Source organism: Oncorhynchus mykiss, chromosome 10 (assembly GCF_057628025.1).
Source record: "Oncorhynchus mykiss isolate SJ-2025 chromosome 10, ASM5762802v1, whole genome shotgun sequence".
In the NCBI taxonomy this organism is placed as follows: domain Eukaryota; kingdom Metazoa; phylum Chordata; class Actinopteri; order Salmoniformes; family Salmonidae; genus Oncorhynchus; species Oncorhynchus mykiss.
The window spans coordinates 22324092-22346515 of record NC_143031.1 but is presented as its reverse complement, the minus strand read 5'-3'; the positions used below and the strand labels follow the sequence as shown (position 1 = coordinate 22346515).

Below are 22424 nucleotides of genomic sequence, written 5' to 3'. Positions count from 1 at the left end.
CTACTTGAGACGCAGATGTCTCAACTAGGCACCTGGAAATGCAAATGCGCTACGCTAAATGCTAAATGTACTCGTTAAAACTCAAACGTTCATCAAAACATACATGCAGGGTATTGAATTAAAGCTACACTCGTTGTGAATCTAGCCAACAAGTCAGATTTTTAAAATGCTTTTCGGCGAAAGCATGAGAAGCCATTATCTGATAGCATGCACCCCCCAAAATACCAGCACGACACGTAAACAACAGATTTTGCGGTAGCCGGCGCTACCCAAAACGCAGAAATAAAATATGAAACATTCATTACCTTTGACGAGCTTCTTTCTTGGCACTCCTATATGCCCCATAAACATCACTATTGGGTATTTTTTTCGTTTAAATCGGTCCATATATACCCAAAATAGCTTTCTATGGAAGCTGTGTCATTCAGAAAAAAAACATTGTTTTTAAACGCTGCGTCATTTTTTTAAATTAAAAAAGTCGACGATAAACTTTCACAAAACACTTCGAAATACTTTTGTAATCCAACTTTAGGTATTAGTAAACGTTTATAATCTATCAAAATGATTACAGGGCGATGTGTATTCAATAACTCCTCGTCTTCACATCAATGGCTGCCAATGTGCACATTCAAAACATCCTGGTGGAGACCGGAAGAAATTGAATCCAGTTAGTTGGATTTACCAAGAAAAAACTCCCTGGAAAATGACGACAATGGCGACATCGTGTGGAATCTGTAGGAATTGCATGCAGATCCATAATTAATTTTGTGCCCTTTTAACAACCCATGAAAGTGACGCATGGAAATTATTTGTAGCTTTCAGAGAGCAGTTTTTCTTGCGCTTTTCGATGTAACACACGATCTGTTATAGTCACAGCCGTGATTTAACCAGTTTTAGAAACTTCAGAGTGTTTTCTATCCACACATACTAATCATATGCATATACTATATTCCTGGCATGAGTAGCAGGACGCTGAAAAGTTGCGCGATTTTTAACAGAATGTTCGAAAAAGGGGTAGGATAAAGAGGTTGGATCTATCATGGTCCAAACACACCAACAGTCATGAAGAGGACACAACAAGTACTCTTCCCCCTCAGGAATCAAAAAGTTCTACAGCTGTACCATTGAGAGCATCTTGACTGGATGCAAGCTTGGTACGCCAACTGCTTGATCGATTCGGTACTGGTACCCCGGGTATATAGCCAATGTATCATATTCCTTGTGTTATTATCTTTTTATTTTCTCTCTGCATTGATGGGAAGGGACCATAAGTGGGGGGGACAACAACTGTGGGAAGAAAGACCAGACATCATGCCATGCAGTTCCGTAGCCTCCCTCGAGCCATTCTCGTCTTCCCTTGTAAATGCAGATGACAGTGGAGCTCGGCAGAAAACTCGGCAGAGCTCTGTGTTTGGGGATTACGACAAATTGGCTCCGTTTCTCCTTGACCTCTTCTCCTCAACACACACAACCAGCAACTACTTAAAGAATATAAATAGATACATTAAAGTTCCTCCAGTAAGTCTTGCCGTTCCAAACCACTTAGACCTGGGGCCTTTTAATCAGCACATATAGCGTCTGGCATAAACTCACTCCTACATTTCCCTGCCACCTCTGCACGCATCATCGTGGCAATGTATGTTTCCCTCCCACGTCAGCAAAACAGTCTTGAGAGCATGAATTAGCACATGAATAGGAAATACATTGAGGTACTTAACATGCTCTTGATTTCAAAATCAGCAACGCAAACATTCAAAAGCTGGTGACGTGTAAATATGTGTAATTCAAAATCAGCAACGCAAACATTCAAAAGCTGGTGACGTGTAAATATGTGTAATTCAAAATCAGCAACACAAACATTCAAAAGCTGGTGACGTGTAAATATGTGTAATTCAAAATCAGCAACGCAAACATTCAAAAGCTGGTGACGTGTAAATATGTGTAATTCAAAATCAGCAACGCAAACATTCAAAAGCGTGTAACATGTAAATATGTGTAATTGCTTTGCATCAGCAGTCGCCTGAATGCATCTCCGCCCCAGCAACCCTAAAAACAGTTTGTAGGCATCCAAGATCCCCAAGTCGGGTTGAGAATCCAATCCCCCAAAATGGTGGTTCTTCAAAAATGGCATAAAAAACAACAAATATTTTATGTCTAGATCTGATTCCATTGCTCAGGTGATTTGGACTACTCTTTTGAAGTTGTGACGCATCAACAAAAAACCCACCCTGTGCCATATAATGTCATGAGAGACACAACCACCAAAACAGAACACATTGAATTGAGGATAGACAAGGCACAAGCCTGATCCCTTTTCCATTTTAGCATGTCTATCACTCCAGTGTTTAACTGCTATATTGTAATTACTTCGCCACCATGACCGATTTATTGCCTTTACCTCCCTTATCTTACCTCATTTGCACACACTGTATAGTTTTCTTCTACTGTATTATTGACTGTATGTTTGTTTATTCCATGTGTAACTCTGTGTTGTTGTATGTGTCGAACTGCTTTGCTTTATATTGGCCAGGTCGCAGTTGTAAATGAGAACTTGTTCTCAACTTGCCTACCTGGTTAAATAAAGGTTAAATAAATCAAATAAAAAAATGTCTGGCTGTGGCCCCAAGTCAATCAGTTGCAGATAAAGAAAAACCTTACTTGGGGGTTCAATAGGAATGTTTATGCACTATTCTAAAGACAGGTGCAATTTCTTGTGAACACCTTAGAAGGACAGCTTCTAACACCTCAACGTGTAAACATTCTGAGAGGATCCAGAGTATGGCCCCCTTATCTGCAATTTATTACATTTGGGTCTGTGAGTGTGTGTACCTTTGAGCAAGGGAGCTAATTCCAGTAACCCCCCCCCCCTCCATCTCAAAAACATGAGTGAATTTACAATGATTAAAAGACACGTTCCCTGGAACAGCAAAATACACACAGATTGTTAATAACCTTTCTTCCAGACTATTAGATAATCCCTGTACCTACAGTGCCTTCAGAAAGTGTTCATACTCCTTGACTTATTCCACATTTTGTTGTTTTACAGCCTGAATACAAAATAGATTTAAAAATTTTTTTTTAACCACACACACACACACACACACACACTCAAAGTGAAAACATGTTTTTTTTTAATCAAAAATTAAGTACAGAAATACCTTTTTTACATAAGTATTCACACCCTAGAGTCATTTGGATTTGCCACAAACAACACACACAAAAGTGAATTGCTTTGCAACATTTTGTGCATTGTTACTTTAGTGCCTTGTTGCAAACAGGATGAATGTTTTGGAATATTTTATTCAAGCTTCCTTCATTTCACTCTGTCAATTAGGTTAGTATTGTGGAGTAGCTATGATGAATGATGAAATCCCTGAGTGGTTTCCTTCCTCTCCGGCAACTGAGTTAGGAAGGATGCCTGTATCTTTGTAGTGAGTGAGTGTATTGATACACTATCCAAAGTGTCATTAATGACTTCACCATGCTCAAAGGGAAATTCAAGGTCAGCTTTTTTAATTTTACCCATCTACCAATAGGTGCCCTTCTTTGCGAGGAATTGGAAAACCTCCCTGGTGTTTGTGGTTGAATCTGATTGAGGGACCTTACAGATAATTAATTACCTTACAGAGATGAGACAGTCATTCAAAAATAATGTAATTGCAGAGTCTATGCAACTTATGTCACTTGTTAAGCAATTTTTTACTCCTGAACTTATTTAGGCTTGCCATAACAAAGGGGTTGAATACTGAGTGACTCAAGGAATGTCAGCTTTTCATTGTTTATTCATTTGTACAAAATTTGAAAAACATTCCATTTTGAAATTATGGGGTATTTTGTGTAGGCCAGTGACAAAACATCTCAATTGAATCCATTTTAAAAATTCAGGCTATAACACACCAAACTGTGGAAAAAGTCAAAGGGTGTGAATACTGTGAAGGCACTGTATCTACAGTATTTTCAATAATGCAGTTCGACGTAGGTTTCTCTTTAAAAAAAATTATACATTTCAGGACCCCATAAGGGTATAAAAAAATGTGTCCTTTACTACTACAGCCCATATAAATACATTAAATAAAACATTCATAAATGGCAAAAAATACATTTAAAAAATATGTATAATAAGGTTTTAAGTGTCTGTACTATATGGAAATGTATGTATTTTTTAAAAACTTTTTGATTGTACACAACTACTTGCTTACTTCCATTCGTTTGTATGGGTTACCTTAAAACCAGTTAGAGCTCTAGGGGCGCTATTTCATTTTTGGATAAAAAACGTTCCCGTTTTAAGCGCGATATTTTGTCACGAAAAGATGCTCGACTATGCATATTCTTGACAGTTTTGGAAAGAAAACACTCTGAAGTTTCAGAATCTGCAAAGATTTTGTCTGTAAGTGCCCCAGAACTCATTCTACAGGCGAAACCAAGATGATGCATCACCCAGGAATTAGCAGAATTTCTGAAGCTCTGTTTTCCATTCTCTCCTTATATGGCTGTGATTGCGCAACGAATGAGCCTACACTTTCTGTCGTTCGCCCAAGGTCTTAGCAGCATTGTGACGTATTTGTAGGCATATCATTGGAAGATTGACCATAAGAGACTACATTTTCCAAGTGTCCGCCTGGTGTCCTGCGTCGAATTCGGTGCGCAATTGCCAGCTGCTTCTACTTTACCATTTGATTCAGGGGAGAAAGCATGTGTCCAAGAACGATGTATCAATGAAGAGATATGTGAAAAACACCTTGATGATTGATTCTAAACAACGTTTGCCATGTTTTCAGCTGATATTATGGAGTTAATTTGGAAAAAAGTTTGCGTTTTGAGGACTGAATTTATGGATTTTTTTTGGTAGCCAAATGTGATGTATAAAACGGAGCTATTTCTAATACACAAGGAATCTTTTTGGAAAAACTGAGCATCTGCTATCTAACTGAGAGTATCCTCATTGAAAACATCAGAAGTTCTTCAAAGGTAAATGATTTTATTTGAAGGCTTTTATGTTTTTGTTAATGTTGCGTGCTGGATGCTAACGCTAATGCTAACGCTAAATGCTAACGCGAAATGCTAACTCTAGCTAGCTACTTTTACACAAATTATTGTTTTCCTATGGTTGAGAAGCATATTTTGAAAATCTGAGATGACAGTGTTGTTTACAAAAGGCTAAGCTTGAGAGATGGCATATTTATTTCATTTCATTTGCGATTTTCATAAATAGTTAACGTTGTGTTATGCTAATGAGCTTGCTGATAGATTTACACAATCCTGGATACAGGGGTTTTTTCATAGCTAAACGTGACGCAGAAAACGGAGCGATTTGTCCTAAACAAATAATCTTTCAGGAAAAACTGAACATTTGCTATCTGAGAGTCTCCTCATTGAAAACATCTGAAGTTCTTCAAAGGTAAATGATTTTTTTGAATGCTTTTCTGTTTTTTTGTGTAAATGTTGCCAGCTGAATGCTAATGCTAAATGCTACGTTAGCCATCAATACTGTTACACAAATGCTTGTTTTGCAATGGTTGAGAAGCATATTTTGAAAATCTGAGATGACAGTGTTGTTAACAAAAGGCTAAGCTTGAGAGCTAGCATATTTATTTCATTTCATTTGCGATTTTCATGAATAGTTAACGTTGCGTTATGGTAATGAGCTTGAGTCTGTATTCACGAACCCGGATCCGGGATGGGGAGATCAGAAAGGTTAAGACCAGTCACCTGTGGGGGTCTTAGAGCAAAACCATCGTGTTCGTGAGAGTCTCCCCTTTCTATAAAGTGGTCATAATAGTTTGTAGGCCAAACTTTTCGGACTCTACGGATGTTTTCAATGTAAAACTGATTTTCGGGATGTTTCATGGTCTGAAACACCACTGTAGCTCGACCAACTTCTACCGCAGAAGTGTAAGGCCGACAGGCAGATGCGGTGGATTGAGACAAAGCCCAAGCTTGAATTGATGAATTTTGATGGGGATTTTTTAAATGATGTAACTTAGATTGACGCACGAGTAGGTCAATACTCTTTTAACCCTCATGTTGTATTAATTTCATGTTAATTAATTCTGTGTTCGCGGTCCAAAATGACCGCCCCATTATAGCTGATTATAAATCCATAATAATGCATATATTATCACCTAATGTTGTGTTAGATCTTTGTATCAACTTAAGTTCTTGAGAACATTACAAGTTTTGAACTTCTATTTGCCATTTATTGTCTGTAGGCCTCATTGACCTGAGCTCATACAACTCATTTTGAGTAGAAAAAACATAATGTATGGATTATTTTGACTATAACAAATAATCAGATGAAACATATTGTGCTATTTATCACAGACTACTTTGTGTCAAAGTTTAACAAAGACTCTCTCCTCCTCACCAGTGTCATGATCAAAGAGCCTCACATACAGTACATTGTTTGGTCATTGTGCTGCCACAGAATGAACTGTGAGCAAGGCCTCAAAAAAGCTTTATATACCAGAGCAGTGAGAACATTTCTATATATTATTGAAACAATAATATATTGTTTGTGATAATGCCAACAGCTGTGGTTCCCGTGGGGGAAAGATTCTATTGGGGAAAGGTTCCCGTAGGGGTTTCCATGGAAGCCAAAAAGGGGAGTGAGGTGTGTGTGTGTGCTCAAACACACATGCCTGTGGGGGTCTGGTAGAGGAAGTGTGTATCATCTGATGAATGGGCATGTGCCTGAACTCAATTTTATACACTAATTGTAGTTTCACCCAAAAATTCTAATGACCGGTCATTTTTGACCGGGAACACCACAGGCGTACAAAAGTTAAATAAAACACCCAACATTTTCTGAAAATCATCAAAATGTATTTTGTGTGTTCAGATGCCCTGCGTGGACAATCAGATTAAATTAACTACACTTTTCAGAGAGAAAATCTTGTAAAATCGGTCCAATTCGACCGAAACACAGCAGGAGGGTTAAGGGGTCACGCTGAAAACCTGGTAGAGCACCGCTCTTTTTAAAGGAACATTCAGCTAACTGATGGCCCCCTGTGGTTAATCTTTAAGTAGCACCAGCCACAGAGCTGTATACTGATGCTTTGGTGTTGACTAGAGGCCCTATGGAGAAAGGGATTATTCTCCTGATTTGCCCGTTACACAACTTTTGCCTTTTTGCACAAAGATTCTGCCATCTAGCAGTTTTAAATGCAGATTTCAAGTTAATTTTGCCTCTTGTGCCAAACTGACAAGAAATACATGTATAGTAAAGACACTTCTATAGTCCATGCTTTCTTCAATGGATATTGACATTGTGTCAAATAGCCCGGAGGAAAACACAGCTTCTTTAGTCCCATGCTTTATTCCATGGATATTGGCATCGTGTCAAATAGCCCGAGGCAAAAATAGTTATATTAGCTCTGAAAGGTATTTAGCGCTAGAGGCAAAAAAAAAATAGCGCTTGACAACGTCAGTGGTCTGGGGAGTTGTTGATTAGGACTGACAGCGTTGAATCGCCCTAAAATGTTAATGATCTCATCATTATCTGATCAAGCCTGTATACTATCCACGGACCAATCCGTTGACGGTCGGTCAGTAAGTCGAGGATCACAAAACAAAGCCCAAATGCTTATTCGATATAATAGCCATGAAATACTCAACATCATTCTCATGAACTGCTAAAACAGACAATAACAAGGGTTGGCAGACGATAAGGTTGAATATTTTTTTTTACATAGTGTGTACAGTCGTGGCCAAAAGTTTCGAGAATGACACAAATATGAATTTCCACAAAGTTTGCTGCTTCAGTGTCCTTAGATATTTTTGTCAGATGTTACTATGGAATACTGAAGTATAATTACAAACATTTCATAAGTGTCTAAGGCATTTATTGACAATTACATGAAGTTGATGTAAAGAGTCAATATTTGCAGTGTTGACCCTTCAAGACCTCTGCAATCCGCCCTGGCATGCTGTCAATTAACTTCGTGGCCACATCCTGACTGATGGAAGCCAATTCTTGCATAATCAATGCTTGGAGTTTATCAGAATTTGTAGGTTTCTGTTTGTCCACCCGCCTCTTGAGGATTGACCACATGTTCTCAATGGGATTAAGGTCTGGGGAGTTTCCTGGCAATGGACCCAAAATATCGATGTTTCGTTCCCGGAGCCACTTAGTTATCACTTTTGCCTTATGGCAAGGTGCTCCATGATGCTGGAAAATGCATTGTGCGTCACCAAACTGTTCCTGGATGGTTGGGAGAAGTTGCTCTCGGAGGATGTGTTGGAACCATTCTTTATTCATGGCTGTGTTCTTAGGCAAAATTGTGAGTGAGCCCACTCCCTTGGCTGAGAAGCAACCCCACACATGAATGGTCTCATGATGCTTTACTGTTGGCATGACACAGGACTGATGTTAGCGCTCACCTTGTCTTCTCCGGACAAGCTTTTTTCCGGATGCCCCAAACAATCGGAAACGGGATTCATCAGAGAAAATGACTTTACCCCAGTCCTCAACAGTCCAATCCCTGTACCTTTTGCAGAATATCAGGTCTGTCCCTGATATTTTTTCTGGAGAGAAGTGGCTTCTTTGCTACCCTTCTTGACACCAGGCCATCCTCCAAAAGTCTTCGCCTCACTGTGCGTGCAGATGCACTCACACCTGCCTGCTGCCATTCCTGAGCAAGCTCTGTACTGGTGGTGCCCCAATCCCGCAGCTGAATCAACTTTAGGAGACGTTCCTGGCGCTTGCTGGACTTTCTTGGGCGCCCTGAAGCCTTCTTCACAGCAATTGAACCGCTCTCCTTGAAGTTCTTGATGATCCGATAAATGGTTGATTTCGGTGCAATCTTACTGGCAGCAATATTCTTGCCTGTGAAGCCCTTTTTGTGCAAAGCAATGATGACGGCAGCAAACTGAAACTTAATATTTGTGTCATTCTCAGAACCTTTGGCCACGACTGTACACATTACGGTAAATATGTGTTGTTTTGTAAGTGTGGGCTTCAAAGTGCACATACAGTAGGCAGGGCAAACCTGTTTTGGTGATTTCTGGTATATCAAAACAAATAAATCACAGCACATTTTTGGACTGATTCAGCAGTTTTTACCTACAATACTTTTTGAAATTAATGTTGAAAGTTCCATTTATATTCCTAAAATTGTAGTTCAAAATTATGCTTTCACTTTTAAAAAGTTTTAAAGTGTCCAAATCAATAACCAATATGCAGAAACTGCGTAATATATTGAAAATCCAAACAATATGTACCATCTACACATATATCTGCAACACTATCAATCATATTACTTGTGGAAATAAGTAGAAATAAAATCACTCTTCAATTGAAACTACAATTCAAAAACCACATGGAAACTGGATATTTTTGGGGGGCATTTTGATATGGGGGGTCACCAAAACAGAAAGAGAAAAGCAACACTTATTTGTCAATCCTATCAATTATCACGTTGATATGAATTGCGAGAAAGGGGGGAAATGAGGTTGCACATCCTGTTAAAACTAAACACAGCACAAAAAAACACAGAATCTGGAAATAATGGTGTACATCACTGGTTAGAGGACATTTTGAAGTGTTGCATTTTGAACGAAGTGGCTCGTCAATGCGGTAAGTGTAACTTAACACTTTTGCCAATCACTTCCATGGATAGCACACTGAAATCAATAGAACAGGGAGCAAACGTTTGGGGTGTAGCGCTGTTTAAACTAACACTATGCAAAGGCCACACGGAAACATGAAATAACCTATACATGGTTGGTTGGATGGTTATTTGTAGAAGGCTCCTATCTATATTTTGGAATGGCGGCTGTTTCGGGAGGCTGACATCACGGAAAAGGGAACAAATTATTTTTTACACCATAGGATATCATCAGTGACAAAGGTTGGCTGCTATTTAAGTGATAGTTTGACTTTCAAATCCATATATTGGTGTGTGGCCAGCAACTGCTTTAGATAGAGACCGCCCTGAAATATCTGTTCAATTTGAGAAAGAAAATGATAGCTGTGTCAAAATCAACAGTACAAAACCAAAAGATATTGATCAGTTTTATGTAACTGATCTTTTGTCATCGAGTTGACTATAAACTTTTATACTAACATCACCAATCTGAGGTAAAAAGGATGCAATTCCGCCCAATCCGATGTGGTCAAAACGTCAGCTTGTGTAATGTAGTAACACAATGTCCACATCATGGAAAGTAGCGTCATATACATTAAGTAGATATGGCATAATAATTCAATATCTTAATTTAGGATGATAGTAAATTAAGCAAACTCAATAATCACATATATTTCTCCCTACTTTAACCATTTAGAGATTTAAAAAACATTCCTAAGCACCCTAGTCTAGAGCATCCATAGTGTCAGTGCAGCAGGCTGAACATTTGGCATCCCTACAGGACGTACAGTATATACACATTTTTTTATATTACCTGCTGCAAGCTGGAGTAGAGGCTTCAATCAGGTGGTAAATAATTTCATTAATTCTGTCTGTCCTGTTGAGGGAATATGCATAAAAAATGTCATTGCCACCATGGCATGCACGTGCAGCAGTGCCAGTGACCTGTGTCATTGTGCTTCTGTGACCTTTCTGTTCAAGTGTACCAGTGCTCTCTCAATCAAGCCACTATTCTGCCTGCCCGGTTACTATGGCAACAGTACAGATATTTCCACAGCTTTAGCCAGAACGATTTACTGTGGCTAAAAGCAAAGAAATGAAAGGTAGAGAAATGGATGATGGAGACTGGGGGAAATAGAGAGAAGGGGAAGTGGTGGAGGGAGGAAGTGACTGCAGTAGGTAGGTGGTGTGTGCAGTGCACTTCTAGAGGAAGCGGGGGGGGGCAAACTCCCATAAAAAGGTTGTTGAGTAACGAGGACGTCGCTACCGCTGAGACCCCCGCCATTACTTCCCTCCCACAACGTGACTTTTCCTCTCCGTTCCTCTTTGATCTGCCTTTTAATTAGAGTTGACTATTTACAAATGTAAATACACACGCAGTTGCCTGATAGGAGCACAATAAATTAAAGCACACAGCGATCAGAAAAAAACAATGATGACAGATGATCCATGAGGTTTGAGAAAACAAACTATTCATGTTGAAAAACCACATAACAAGACCAAGACTATGATGACTATGGTAATGTCCCAAATGACACCCCATTCCCTATATAGTGCACTACTTTTGACCTGGGTTCTGGTCAAAAGTAGTGCACTATAAAGGAATATTGTGTCATTTGGGATGAAGAAAATGACAACTATGTCTCTCTGATCAATTATTCCAAAAGTGAGCGAAGTAAGTCTGTTCTGTTTAACAAGCACATCCTAATCCCCACACAGTAGCAAGCATCCCTCTCTGAAGTAGACATCTAACAGTTTTATCAACTTATGAAGATATATTTTGTTAATAACACAGGGGGTTAGCCAAATAGCCAACTACTCCTACTGTCTGAGTCATGGGCTGGCAGTTTCACTCTGTTGGCAGTTGTCATCACACTCTAAAGTAATTCAAAGCACAATTCTGAATAAACTATTTTCACTGTGCATTTTGTTCAAATGGAGGGGTACAAGTGTAATCTAGTGTAACTAATGATGTACATGTGCAGTGAAGAAAGGACCTTTTTCATTTCGACAGTGAGGACGAACCCGATAGGCTAGTAATTAATTTTGCCAAAAATTAAAAGGGGGAGAATCTAAACAGAGTGAACAATTCTTTGATCTTTGGAGAGGTGCTGTCAGATTTCCAGAGGCATTTGAGTGAGAGCTAGGACACTAAACATCTGAGTTGCCAGACTCAAATTATTCGGATTGAAAGGAATTTGTTCGTCTGTTTGTTCCGTCATATGCAATGCGTATTGTTCTCGTTAAAAAACATAGCGTAGTTAACAACGCTGAAGACCAAGAGGCTGACAGAAGAAAGCGATGAGATAAACTACAGAACAAACATACAACTAACATACAAACACTAGGAAAGATGTCTTCACAATATTACTCCATATATGCAATAGCCTTGCAGGAAATATGGTGGAACTGCAGAGACACCACTGGAGCTTTCTAGAATTCATGATTACCTCTATCGAAAAACCCTAGCCCCAGAGAACACCTAGCCCATACCCCCATAGGCACCTGTGTAGATTTGAGAAGGCTGGTTAGGTGTAAGCAACATTGCACCAAAGAACATCCAATATAACAGTCTTCAAACTCTCCCTCTACATCACAACCGAACCCTCAGAATAACCTTCATTTGCACCTACCGGTATTCTACATCATACAATTTTTCCCTTTTATGACACACAGCAGTATTTAAATCTAATTGCCATCAAAGGAGCTGGGAAGAAAAATACATTTCAAGCTTCTAGAGAACATACAGACTGGCCTTGCATCTCAGCCTGCTCTGTTCTCCTCTGTTCCGCCTTAATGCTCCGGTGCTTAGCAATGACACCTTCATCAATCAAATTGCCCCAGGATCTGCTGATTAGGAAAAATACAGTATCGCCAAGGTGCAATGCCGTTGATGGGGCTCAAATCAGACCATTATCCACTTCATTAGAACATACGGCCGGAGAATCCTCATTATGAAGTTCACAGCAAAGTTCTGGGTCGTATTCATTAGGCACCAAAAGGAAGAAAACAGACTGAAATGGAGAGGGACTGCCTGGCCTTGTCCAATAAAAAATGCTCATTTTGGGATTTAAATATTTCAACATGTGTGCCCTAATGAATACAATCCTGGAATTGAGTTGATTGTGCATGCACATGGGGGTATTCAAGGTAAAGAAGTCTCAGAGATAGTACTTCATATGAATAATTGATTAGACTGAGAATGAACACCACATGATGGATGCTTTCCATACTGCAAGTTGCACAAGTTAGGTAGAATCTACTGTAAGTTGTAAAGACGACCAACTAATAGAAACACAGACAACAATGGATGACTTAGTGAAGTGCATTCCCAGACTTGTTCTACCTAGTCCCTTTATTTATATAGATTTATTTTTACAGCCCTTCCACAGTGAGAGAGAAAGTAGACTAATTTGTCTTTCTATGGGGTAATAACAGGTTCTCATTCAGAGGGGTATGAAGGCCACCAAATACACCAGAGAGGGAGATGTCCACACACAGAAAGAGGGATAGAGATAGGAGAGAGAGAGACACACACACAAACACACACACACACATCAGACAAAAGCTATTTTGAGAACACCCGCCCAGACAGTTTCTAGATTCTAAGGCTTCGGCTTACCTTGGATGAGGATGTGCACTGACGTCGTCCTCGGTCTCCTGCTCGTCTGCACCGCACAGATGTATGGGCCCTCGTCGGTCATGTCCACGTCCTCAATCTTTATGGTGAACTCCTCCTGATTGAGTGTAACAAGACTCACCCTGGGATCCACCGACCACTTGTCCTCGCCGGCGTACAGTATACTCGACCGGTTGAGCCAGGCCGTGTGTGTGACGATGTCCCCCTGTGGGCACCTGGAGGACAGGAAAGAAAAAAGCATTGCCAAATCAAACACAGCAGGTGAGAGACCACAGCAGGCCCCATTTGCGATTTCACAGCCTTCCCTCAATGGCATACAGTGCCTTGAAAAAGTATTTGCCTCCTTTCTGATTTTCTCTATTTTTGCATATTTTTGATACTGAATGTTATCAGATCTTCAACCAAAACCTAATATTAGATAACAGGAACCTGCATTTACAAATAACGAAACAAATGAATACTTATTTTACAATTGGCCCAGCATCGTCCGGGTTTGGCCGGGGTAGGCTGTCATTGTAAATAAGAATTTGTTTTTAACTGACTTGTCTAGTTAATTAAATAAAAAATACAATTTATTCATTTAATTAACAAAGTTATGCAACAACTAATTCCCCAGTGTCTAAAAGTATTGCCCCCTTACATTCAATAACTTTGTGCCACATTTAGCTGCAATGACTGGAACCAAATGCTTCCTGTAGTTGTTGATCGGTCTCTCACATCTCTGTGGAGGAATTTTGGCCCAGCCTTGCATGCAGAACTGTTTTAACTCAGTGATATCTGCTTGTTTCAAGTCCTGCCACAACATCTCAAAAAGGATTAGGTCTGGACTTTGAGTAGGCCATTCCTAAACTTCTAATTTGTTGCTTTTAACCATTTTCATGTCTACTTGATTGCATGTTTTGGATCATTGTCTTGCTGCATGACCCAGCTAAGCTTCAGCTCACAGACAGATGGCCTGACATTGTATTGTAGAGTTCTCTGAGCCAGAGCAGAATTCGTGGTTCCTTATATAAAGACAAGTCGTCCAGGTCCTGAGGGAGCAAAGCATCCTCAAACCATCACTCTACCACCGTGCTTGTCAGCTGGTATGAGGTTATTAATGTGGGTTTTTTTTTGTGTGCGTTTTCGACAGATGTAATAGGACCCATCTAATCCAACAAGTTGATTCAAGTTTGACAAATAGCACCTGAAAGCACCTGGATGATCATCAAGAATCTTGGAAGAATGTTCTATGGACAGAGGAGTCAAAATTATTACTTTTTGGACAGCATGGGTAGGCTGTCATTGTAAATACGAATTTGTTCTTAACTGACTAACCTAGTTAAATAAAGGTTAAATTAAACCAAAAAATATATTGGTCCCATTAAAAGCAACATGCCCATCTATGGCCAAGGCTTTCGACTCTGTCAATCACCACATTCTTATCGGCAGACTCAACAGCCTTGGTTTCTCGAATGATTGCCTCGCCTGGTTCTCCAACTACTTCTCTGATAGAGTTCAGTGTGTCAAATTGGAGGGCATGTTGTCCAGACCTCTGGCAGTCTCTATGGGGGTGCCACAGGGTTCAATTCTCGGGCCGACTCTCTTCTCTGTATACATCAATGATGTCGCTCTTGCTGCTGGTGGTTCTCTGATCCACCTCTACGCAGACGACACCATTCTGTACACATCTGGCCCTTCTTTGGACACTGTGTTAACTAACCTCCAGACAAGCTTCAATGCCATACAACTCTCCTTCCGTGGCCGCCAACTGCTCTTAAATGCAAGTAAAACTAAATGCATGCTCTTGAACCGATCGCTGCTTGCACCTGCCCGCCTGTCCAGCATCACTACTCTGCAATGTTCCGACTTAGAATATGTAAACTAGAGGTCGACCGATTATGATTTTTCAACGTCAATACTGATACCGATTATTGGAGGACAAAAAAAGCAGATGCCGATTTAAATCGGCCGATTTAAAAAAAACATGTATTTGTAATAATGACAATTACAACAATACTGAATGAACACTTATTTTATATTAATATAATACATCAATAAAATAAATTTAGCCACAAATAAATAATGAAATATGTTCAATTTGGTTTAAATAATGCAAAAACAAAAAGTGTTGGAGAAGAAAGTAAAAGTACAATATGTGCCATGGAAGAAAGCTAACGTTTAAGTTCCTTGCTCAGAACATGAGAACATATGAAAGCTTGTGGTTCCTTTTAATATAAGTCGTCAATATTCCCGGGGAGAAGTTTTAGGTTGTAGTTATTATAGGACTATTTCTCTCTATACCATTTGTATTTCAAAAACCTTTGACTATTGGATGTTCTTATAGGCACTTTAGTATTGCCAGTCTAACAGTATAGCTCCTACCTGGGCTCGAACCAGGAACACATCGACAACAGCCACCCTCAAAGCAGCGTTACCCATGCAGGGCAAGGGGAACAACTACTCCAAGTCTCAGAGCGAGTGACATTTGAAACGCTATTAGCGCGCACCCCGCTAACTAGCTAGCCATTTCACATCACATCGTTACACCAGCTTAATCTCGGGAGTTGATAAGCTTGAATTCATAAACAGCAGAGCTGCTGGTAAAATGCACGAAAGTGCTGTTTGAATGAATGCTTATGAGCCTGCTGGTGCCTACCATCGCTCAGTCAGACTGCTCTATCAAATCATAGACTTAATTATAACATAATAACACACAGAAATACGAGCCTTAGGTCATTAATATGGTTGAATCCAGAAACTATCATCTCAAAAACAAAACATTTATTATTTCAGTGAAATACGGAACCGTTCCATATTTTATCTAACGGGTGGCATCCATAAGTCTAAATATTCCTGTTACATTGCACAACCTTCAATGTTATTTCATAATTACGTAAAATTCTGGCAAATTAGTTCGCAATGAGCCAGGCGGCCCAAACTGTTGCATATACCCCGACTCTGCGTGCAATGAACGCAAGAGAAGTGACACAATTTCATCTGGTTAATATTGCCTGCTAACCTGGATTTCTTTTAGCTAAATATGCAGGTTTAAAAATATATACTTCTGTGTATTGATTTTAAGAAAGTCATTGATGTTTATGGTTAGGTACACGTTGGAGCAACGACAGTCCTTTTTTGCGAATGCGCACCGCATCAATTATATGCAATGCAGGACACGCTAGATAAACTAGTAATATCAACCATGTGTAGTTATAACTAGTGATTATGATTGATTAAGTGTAATGCTAGCTAGCAACTTACCTTGGCTTCTTACTGCATTCGTGTAACAGGCGGGCTCCTCGTGAGGCAGGCGGTTAGAGCGTAGGATTAGTTAACCGTAAGGTTGCAAGATTGAATCCCTGAGCTGACAAGGTAAAAATCTGTCGTTCTGCCCCTGAACAAGGCAGTTAACCCACCGTTGCTAGGCCGTCATTGAAAATAAGAATGTGTTCTTAACTGACTTGCCTAGTTAAATAAAGGTGTAAAAAATAAATAATATAACTTTTTTTTTTATCGACAAAATCGCCGTCCAAAATTACCGATTGTTATGAAAACTTGAAATCGGCCCTAATTAATCGGCCATTCCGATTAATCGGTCGACCTCTAATGTGAACAACTACAAATACCTAGGTGTCTGGTTAGACTGTAAACTCTCCTTCCAGACTCACATTGAGCTTCTCCAATCCAAAATTACATCTTGAATCGGTTTCCTATTTCACAACAAAGCATCCTTCACTCATGCTGCCAAACATACCCTGGTAAAACTGACCATCCTACCGATCATCGACTTCGGTGATGTCATTTACAAAATAGCCTCAAACACTCTACTCAACAAATTGGATACAGTCTGTGGTAGCAGAATCAGAATTAGTTGGGTAACATTGATAAATAAGATGTTTTATTTATTAATAATGCTTATGTGAGATATTTGTCATTAGGATGTCTTCTTTTTGGATGATACTGTTGGCAGTTTGCAGTTATCCCTTCTATGCTAGGCCTTAGTTACTTGGGCCCCAGAGAGGGGAGAGGTCAGGCTTGTCTTCTTATGGGAATGTGTCTAACACATTGCCCTTATCTTGATTTAGTATATGACCTAAGATGCTCACTGTCTTGGTGATCTTGTCCAGGAGGGGTTGTATTTGATATGGGAGTATCTAGAATTGACAATTGATATATGCCATTTGATGAGGTAATGTTTTGGTACTATGTTGTACCAAGAACGAGAAGTAGAACCTTGTCTAAGAGAGCAAACTGAACAATAATTTATAGCTAATGCTGTCTGGCTATGGGATAGTCCTCTCTCAAGTAAAGTCTTTCTTTGTGTAATGTTCCTAAGATCTGTTATTTGTCATGTGAGTTTAGATGGGTGTGTCTTGGCTATAAATGATACTAAGAATTGTTTTGTAAGCACTCTCAGAGAATTCATTTACAGTCACTGAATTGATCTGAGAGTCAAACAGGGCTATGGTGAAGCTCATATATAATTAAATATGGACTTTATGATAACTCTGACTTGTGTGTGGTTTGCTCTCTCATGATTTGGTAATGCAGGAAATTTCCCACACTGCCATTCGTTGTGTCACCAAAGCCCCATATTCTACCCACCACTGAGACCTGTACGCTCTCGTTGAATGGCCCTCGCTTCATACTCGTCGCCAAACCTACTGGCTCCAGGTCATCTACAAGTCTCTGCTAGGTAAAGCCCCGCCTTATCTCAGCTCACTGGTCACCATAGCAGCACCCACCCGTAGCACGCGCTCCAGCAGGTTTATCTCACTGGTCACCCCCAAAGCCAATTCTTCCTTTGGCGGCCTTACCTTCCAGTTCTCTGCTGCCAATGACTGGAACGAACTGCAAAAATCACTGAAGCTGGAGACTCATATCTCCCTCACTAGCTTTAAGCACCAGTTGTTAGAGCAGCTCACAGATCACTGCACCTGTACATAGCCCATCTGTAAATAGTCCATCCAACTACCTTATCGCCATACCGGATTTATTTATCTTGCTCCTTTTTGCACCCCAGTATCTCTACTTGCACATTCATCTTCTGCACATCTACCATTCCAGTGTTTAATTGCTATATTGTAATTACTTCGCCAACATGGCCTATTTATTGCCTTAAACCCTTATCCTACCTCATTTGAACACACTGTACATGGACTTTTTCTACTGTATTATTGACTGTATGTTTGTTAATTCCATGTGTAACTCTGTGTTGTTGTATGTGTCGAACTGCTTTGCTTTATCTTGGCCAGGTAAATGAGAACTTCTCAACTAGCCTACCTGGTTAAAAAAAAGTCCAAAATGCAGCAATTTCAAGGACTTCACTGAGTTACAGTTCATACAGTATAAGGAAATCAGTCAATTTAAATAAATTCATCAGGCCCTAATCTATTTCACATGACTGGGAATAATATTGTCCACAGATACCTTTAAAAAAAGGTATGGGGGTGGATTAGAAAACCAGTCAGTATCTGGTGTGACCACCATTTGCCTCATGCAGCGCGACACATCTCCTTTGCATAGAGTTCATCAGGCTGTTGATCGTGTGTCCCATTCCTCTTCAATGGCTGTGCGAAATGGCTGGATATTGGCAGGAACTGGAACACACTGTCGTACATCTCAATCCAGAGCAGCCTAAACATGCTCAATGGGGACATGTCTGGTGGGTATGCAGGCCATGGAAGAACTGGGACATTTTCATCTTCCAGGAACAGATCCTTGCGACATGGGACTGTGCATTAATCATGCTGAAACATGAGGTGATGGCGGCGGATGAATGTCACGACAGTGGGCCTCATGATTTCATCACGGTATCTCTGTACATTCAAATTGCCATCAATAAAAATAAATTGTGTTCGTTGGCCGTAGCTTATGCCTGCCCATACCATAACCCCACAGCCACCATAGGGCTCTGTGCTCACAACGTTGATATCAGCAAACCGCTCACCTACACCACGCCACACACGTGGTCTGCTGTTGTGAGGCCGGTTGGACATACTGCCAAATTCTCTGAAACAGTTCTGGGGGAGGACTATGGAAAAGAAATGAACATTATATTCTCTTCCATCACTTGTACAAGTTTTGATTACAATACTGGGTGGGGTGAATATATTTTATATGACATACATTATTTTTTGTTAACTAGTAAATAGTAGCCTACAGCAGTGTGGTTAAATTATTTCTATCTTGTTAACAATTTCTGGTAGCTAGTTTTTGCTACCATGTGGGTTTAGCTTGCTTGAGCTTGCTAACTGCAGCGTATAAATTCACCTGTTTCCATACATGTTTCATTTTAAAACATGTATTTTACAAAGGAGCTGTTTAATCTAACTGCTTAACTATTTAAAATCGGTACATGGAATTGTATTTTTTTGTAACTGTTTTTCTAATATCGTTACAGTAAAATGCCACGGGCACTATCTGATGTGTGGAGACATTTCACTGCAGCTAATGTAGAAGGTAAATCTGCGTACATTTGCAAATACTGTGCTAAATCATATGTGAAGAATGCAACAAAGATGCAGAATCATCTGAGGGAACTTTATGCTGAGGGAACTTTATTCACTTAAAATCTAATGAAATTTGATTTGAAGTGCATAGAGTTCCCTCAGCGCTCACAACAAGCAACCTCTAACAAAAAGTCCCTCTACTTATATTTGAGGTTAAAATTATGAATCAGACATCTTATCGATAGCAACAGCTCATGGTTCTCCTGGAATCAAAAGGTTTTTTTACTCAATGGAGGAACGTAGTCAGAGAAATGCTGATGAATGTCTTGCTCGAGCTGTGTATGCTGGTTCACCTCTGATGCTCACAGACAATATGTATTGGAAGAGATTCTGAATGTTCTTCGCCCAGCATACACCCCTCCAACCAAACATGCTTTATCTACTCTGTTGCTGGATGCAGAGTTCAACAGAGTTCAGGTGAAGGTTAAGCAAATCATAGAGAAAGCAGACTGTAATGCAATCATCTCTGATGGGTTGTTGAATGTTCGGGGGCAAGGAATAATTAACTACATCATCTCCACCCGTCAACCAGTATTCTACAAGAGCACAGACAAGGGGCAACAGACACACCGGCCTCCACATTGCAGATGAGCTGAAGGCAGTCATCAATGATCTTGGACCACAGAAGGTATTTGCACTGGTGACAGACAATGCTGCAAACACGAAGGCTGCTTGGTCTAAAGTGGAGGAGTCCTACCCTCACATCACACCCATTGGCTGTGCTGCTCATGCATTGAATCTGCTCATCAAGGACATCATGGCACTGAAAACAATGGATACACTCTACAAGAGAGCCAAGGGAATGGTTAGGTATGTGAAGGGTCAAGTTATAGCAGTAATCTACCTCACCAAGCAAAGTGAGAAGAGTATGAGCACCACATTGAAACTGCCCAGCAACACCCATTGGGGTGGTGTTGTCATCATGCCATTTCTTCCTGGAGGGTAAGAAATGGCCATATCAGTCTGCCAATATGGACAGCCCCATCAAGAGGATCCTCCTGGATAATGTACTTTGGGAGAGAGTGGTAAGCAGCCTGAAACTCCTGAAACCTATAGCAGTAGCCATTGCACAGATTGAGGGAGGCAATGCCATCCTGTCTGATGCTCAGACTCTGCTTGCAGATGTAAGAGAAGAAATCCTTACTGCCCTGCCCACTTCACTGTTGCTCCAAGCAGTGGAAACTGCAGTTCTGAAATACATCAAAAAGCGTGAAGACTTCTGCCTGAAGCCCATACACGCTGCAGCGTACATGTTGGACCCCAAGTATGATGGCAAGAGCATCCTGTCTGGTGCAGAGATCAACAAGGCCTATGGTGTCATCACTACCGTGTCTCACCACCTTGGCCTGGATGAGGACAAGGTTCTTGGCAGTCTGGCGAAGCACACTTACAAGCAAGGGCTTTGGGATGGAGATGCAATATGGCAGTCATGCAAAAATATCTCATCAGCCACCTGGTGGAAGGGACTTTGTGGATCTGAGGCTCTTTCCCCTGTTGCCTCCTTCATCCTCCAAATCCCACTAACATCAGCCGCCTCAGAGAGCAACTGGTCCTTGTTTGGGAACACACACACCAAAGCACGTAACTGGCTGACCAATACACAAGGGTTGAAAAATTGGTGGCCATCCGGGCAAATTTGAGGCTTTTTAAGCCTGACAACGAGCCATCCTCAACAAAGTTGGAAAGTGACTGTGAAGACGAGGCCTCAGAGTCTGATGTTCAAGAGGTATACATTGAGGAGGTCCAGGGAGAAGACATGGAAGCCTAAGAGGAGGACAATCAAAACTTTAGTTTCTAGACTATCATTTTACTGAGTTATGTTGAAAATATTTTTGGGAGATGAGATGGATCATTGGGGACCATTCAATATTCCTTTTGTTGTTCCGTGAAATCATCCCATGTGAAGAGTCAACTCATTTAATTAAATTTCAATTCATTTTTATTGGAAGGATTTAATCATTTGCAATTATGTCTACATATGATAAGGTACAATGGTTATGTCTCCATATGATATGGTAAATATATCCAATGCAAAAAACATCTACATTTAAATGGTATTAATATTAATTTGCATATATTTCCATTATTTCCCATATTTTCCCGTTAATTCCCACGGAAAGTTTCCACATGTGAATATTCCCCAAAATGTGCAACCCTACTTTGCTAGAAGAGATACAACAGAACGCACTGTAACCTCTTCGGCTGGTTTTGTATTTATCCTTTATTTAACTAGAGATCATATTGAGATTTACATATCTTTTACATGCTGGCCAAGAAAGACTGTAAACTCAACATGAAACACACATTTAAAACATAACAATACACGGAAGTTAAAACATGTGCATAGTACAGACGAGAGTTTTTAAAAAAAGAACGCTTTAAAACGTGTGCAATTTGTGGCAAGAAACCCTCCAATCGGACTTAAAATCATCAATTGGAATAAAATGATTCAGTTTCAGGTCCTTCTGCAAAGTGTTCCAAGGTGATGGGGCAGCAAAGCTAAAAGCAGTCTTACAAGATATCACAGCCTTGCTCCAATATGGGAAAGACATAATATAGGTAGGCCCTATGCGTATGACTAACACAAATACCTGTAAGTGCAAAAAGAAGCTGCAGTTTCAACCCTTGGCAAAAACGTAGAAAGACAAAGCAGCAAATGCAATTTTAAGAGCAAGTCCTGAAAAACGTGCCTGAAACTGGCATGAT

At 40.1% G+C, this 22424-nt stretch overlaps 1 protein-coding gene across 8 annotated transcripts in view; it reads right to left on the bottom strand.

Moving 5' to 3' along the window:
* The window catches only part of ntm (neurotrimin), a 436848-nt gene that overhangs the window by 65359 nt on the left and 349065 nt on the right, over positions 1–22424 (bottom strand). For all 8 annotated transcript variants that reach the window (XM_090186151.1, XM_090186155.1, XM_090186152.1 and 5 more), the window contains one exon: positions 13207–13439. In XM_090186151.1, the coding sequence (XP_090042277.1) occupies positions 13207–13439 (233 nt within the window). The remainder of the gene's footprint in view (positions 1–13206; positions 13440–22424) is intronic.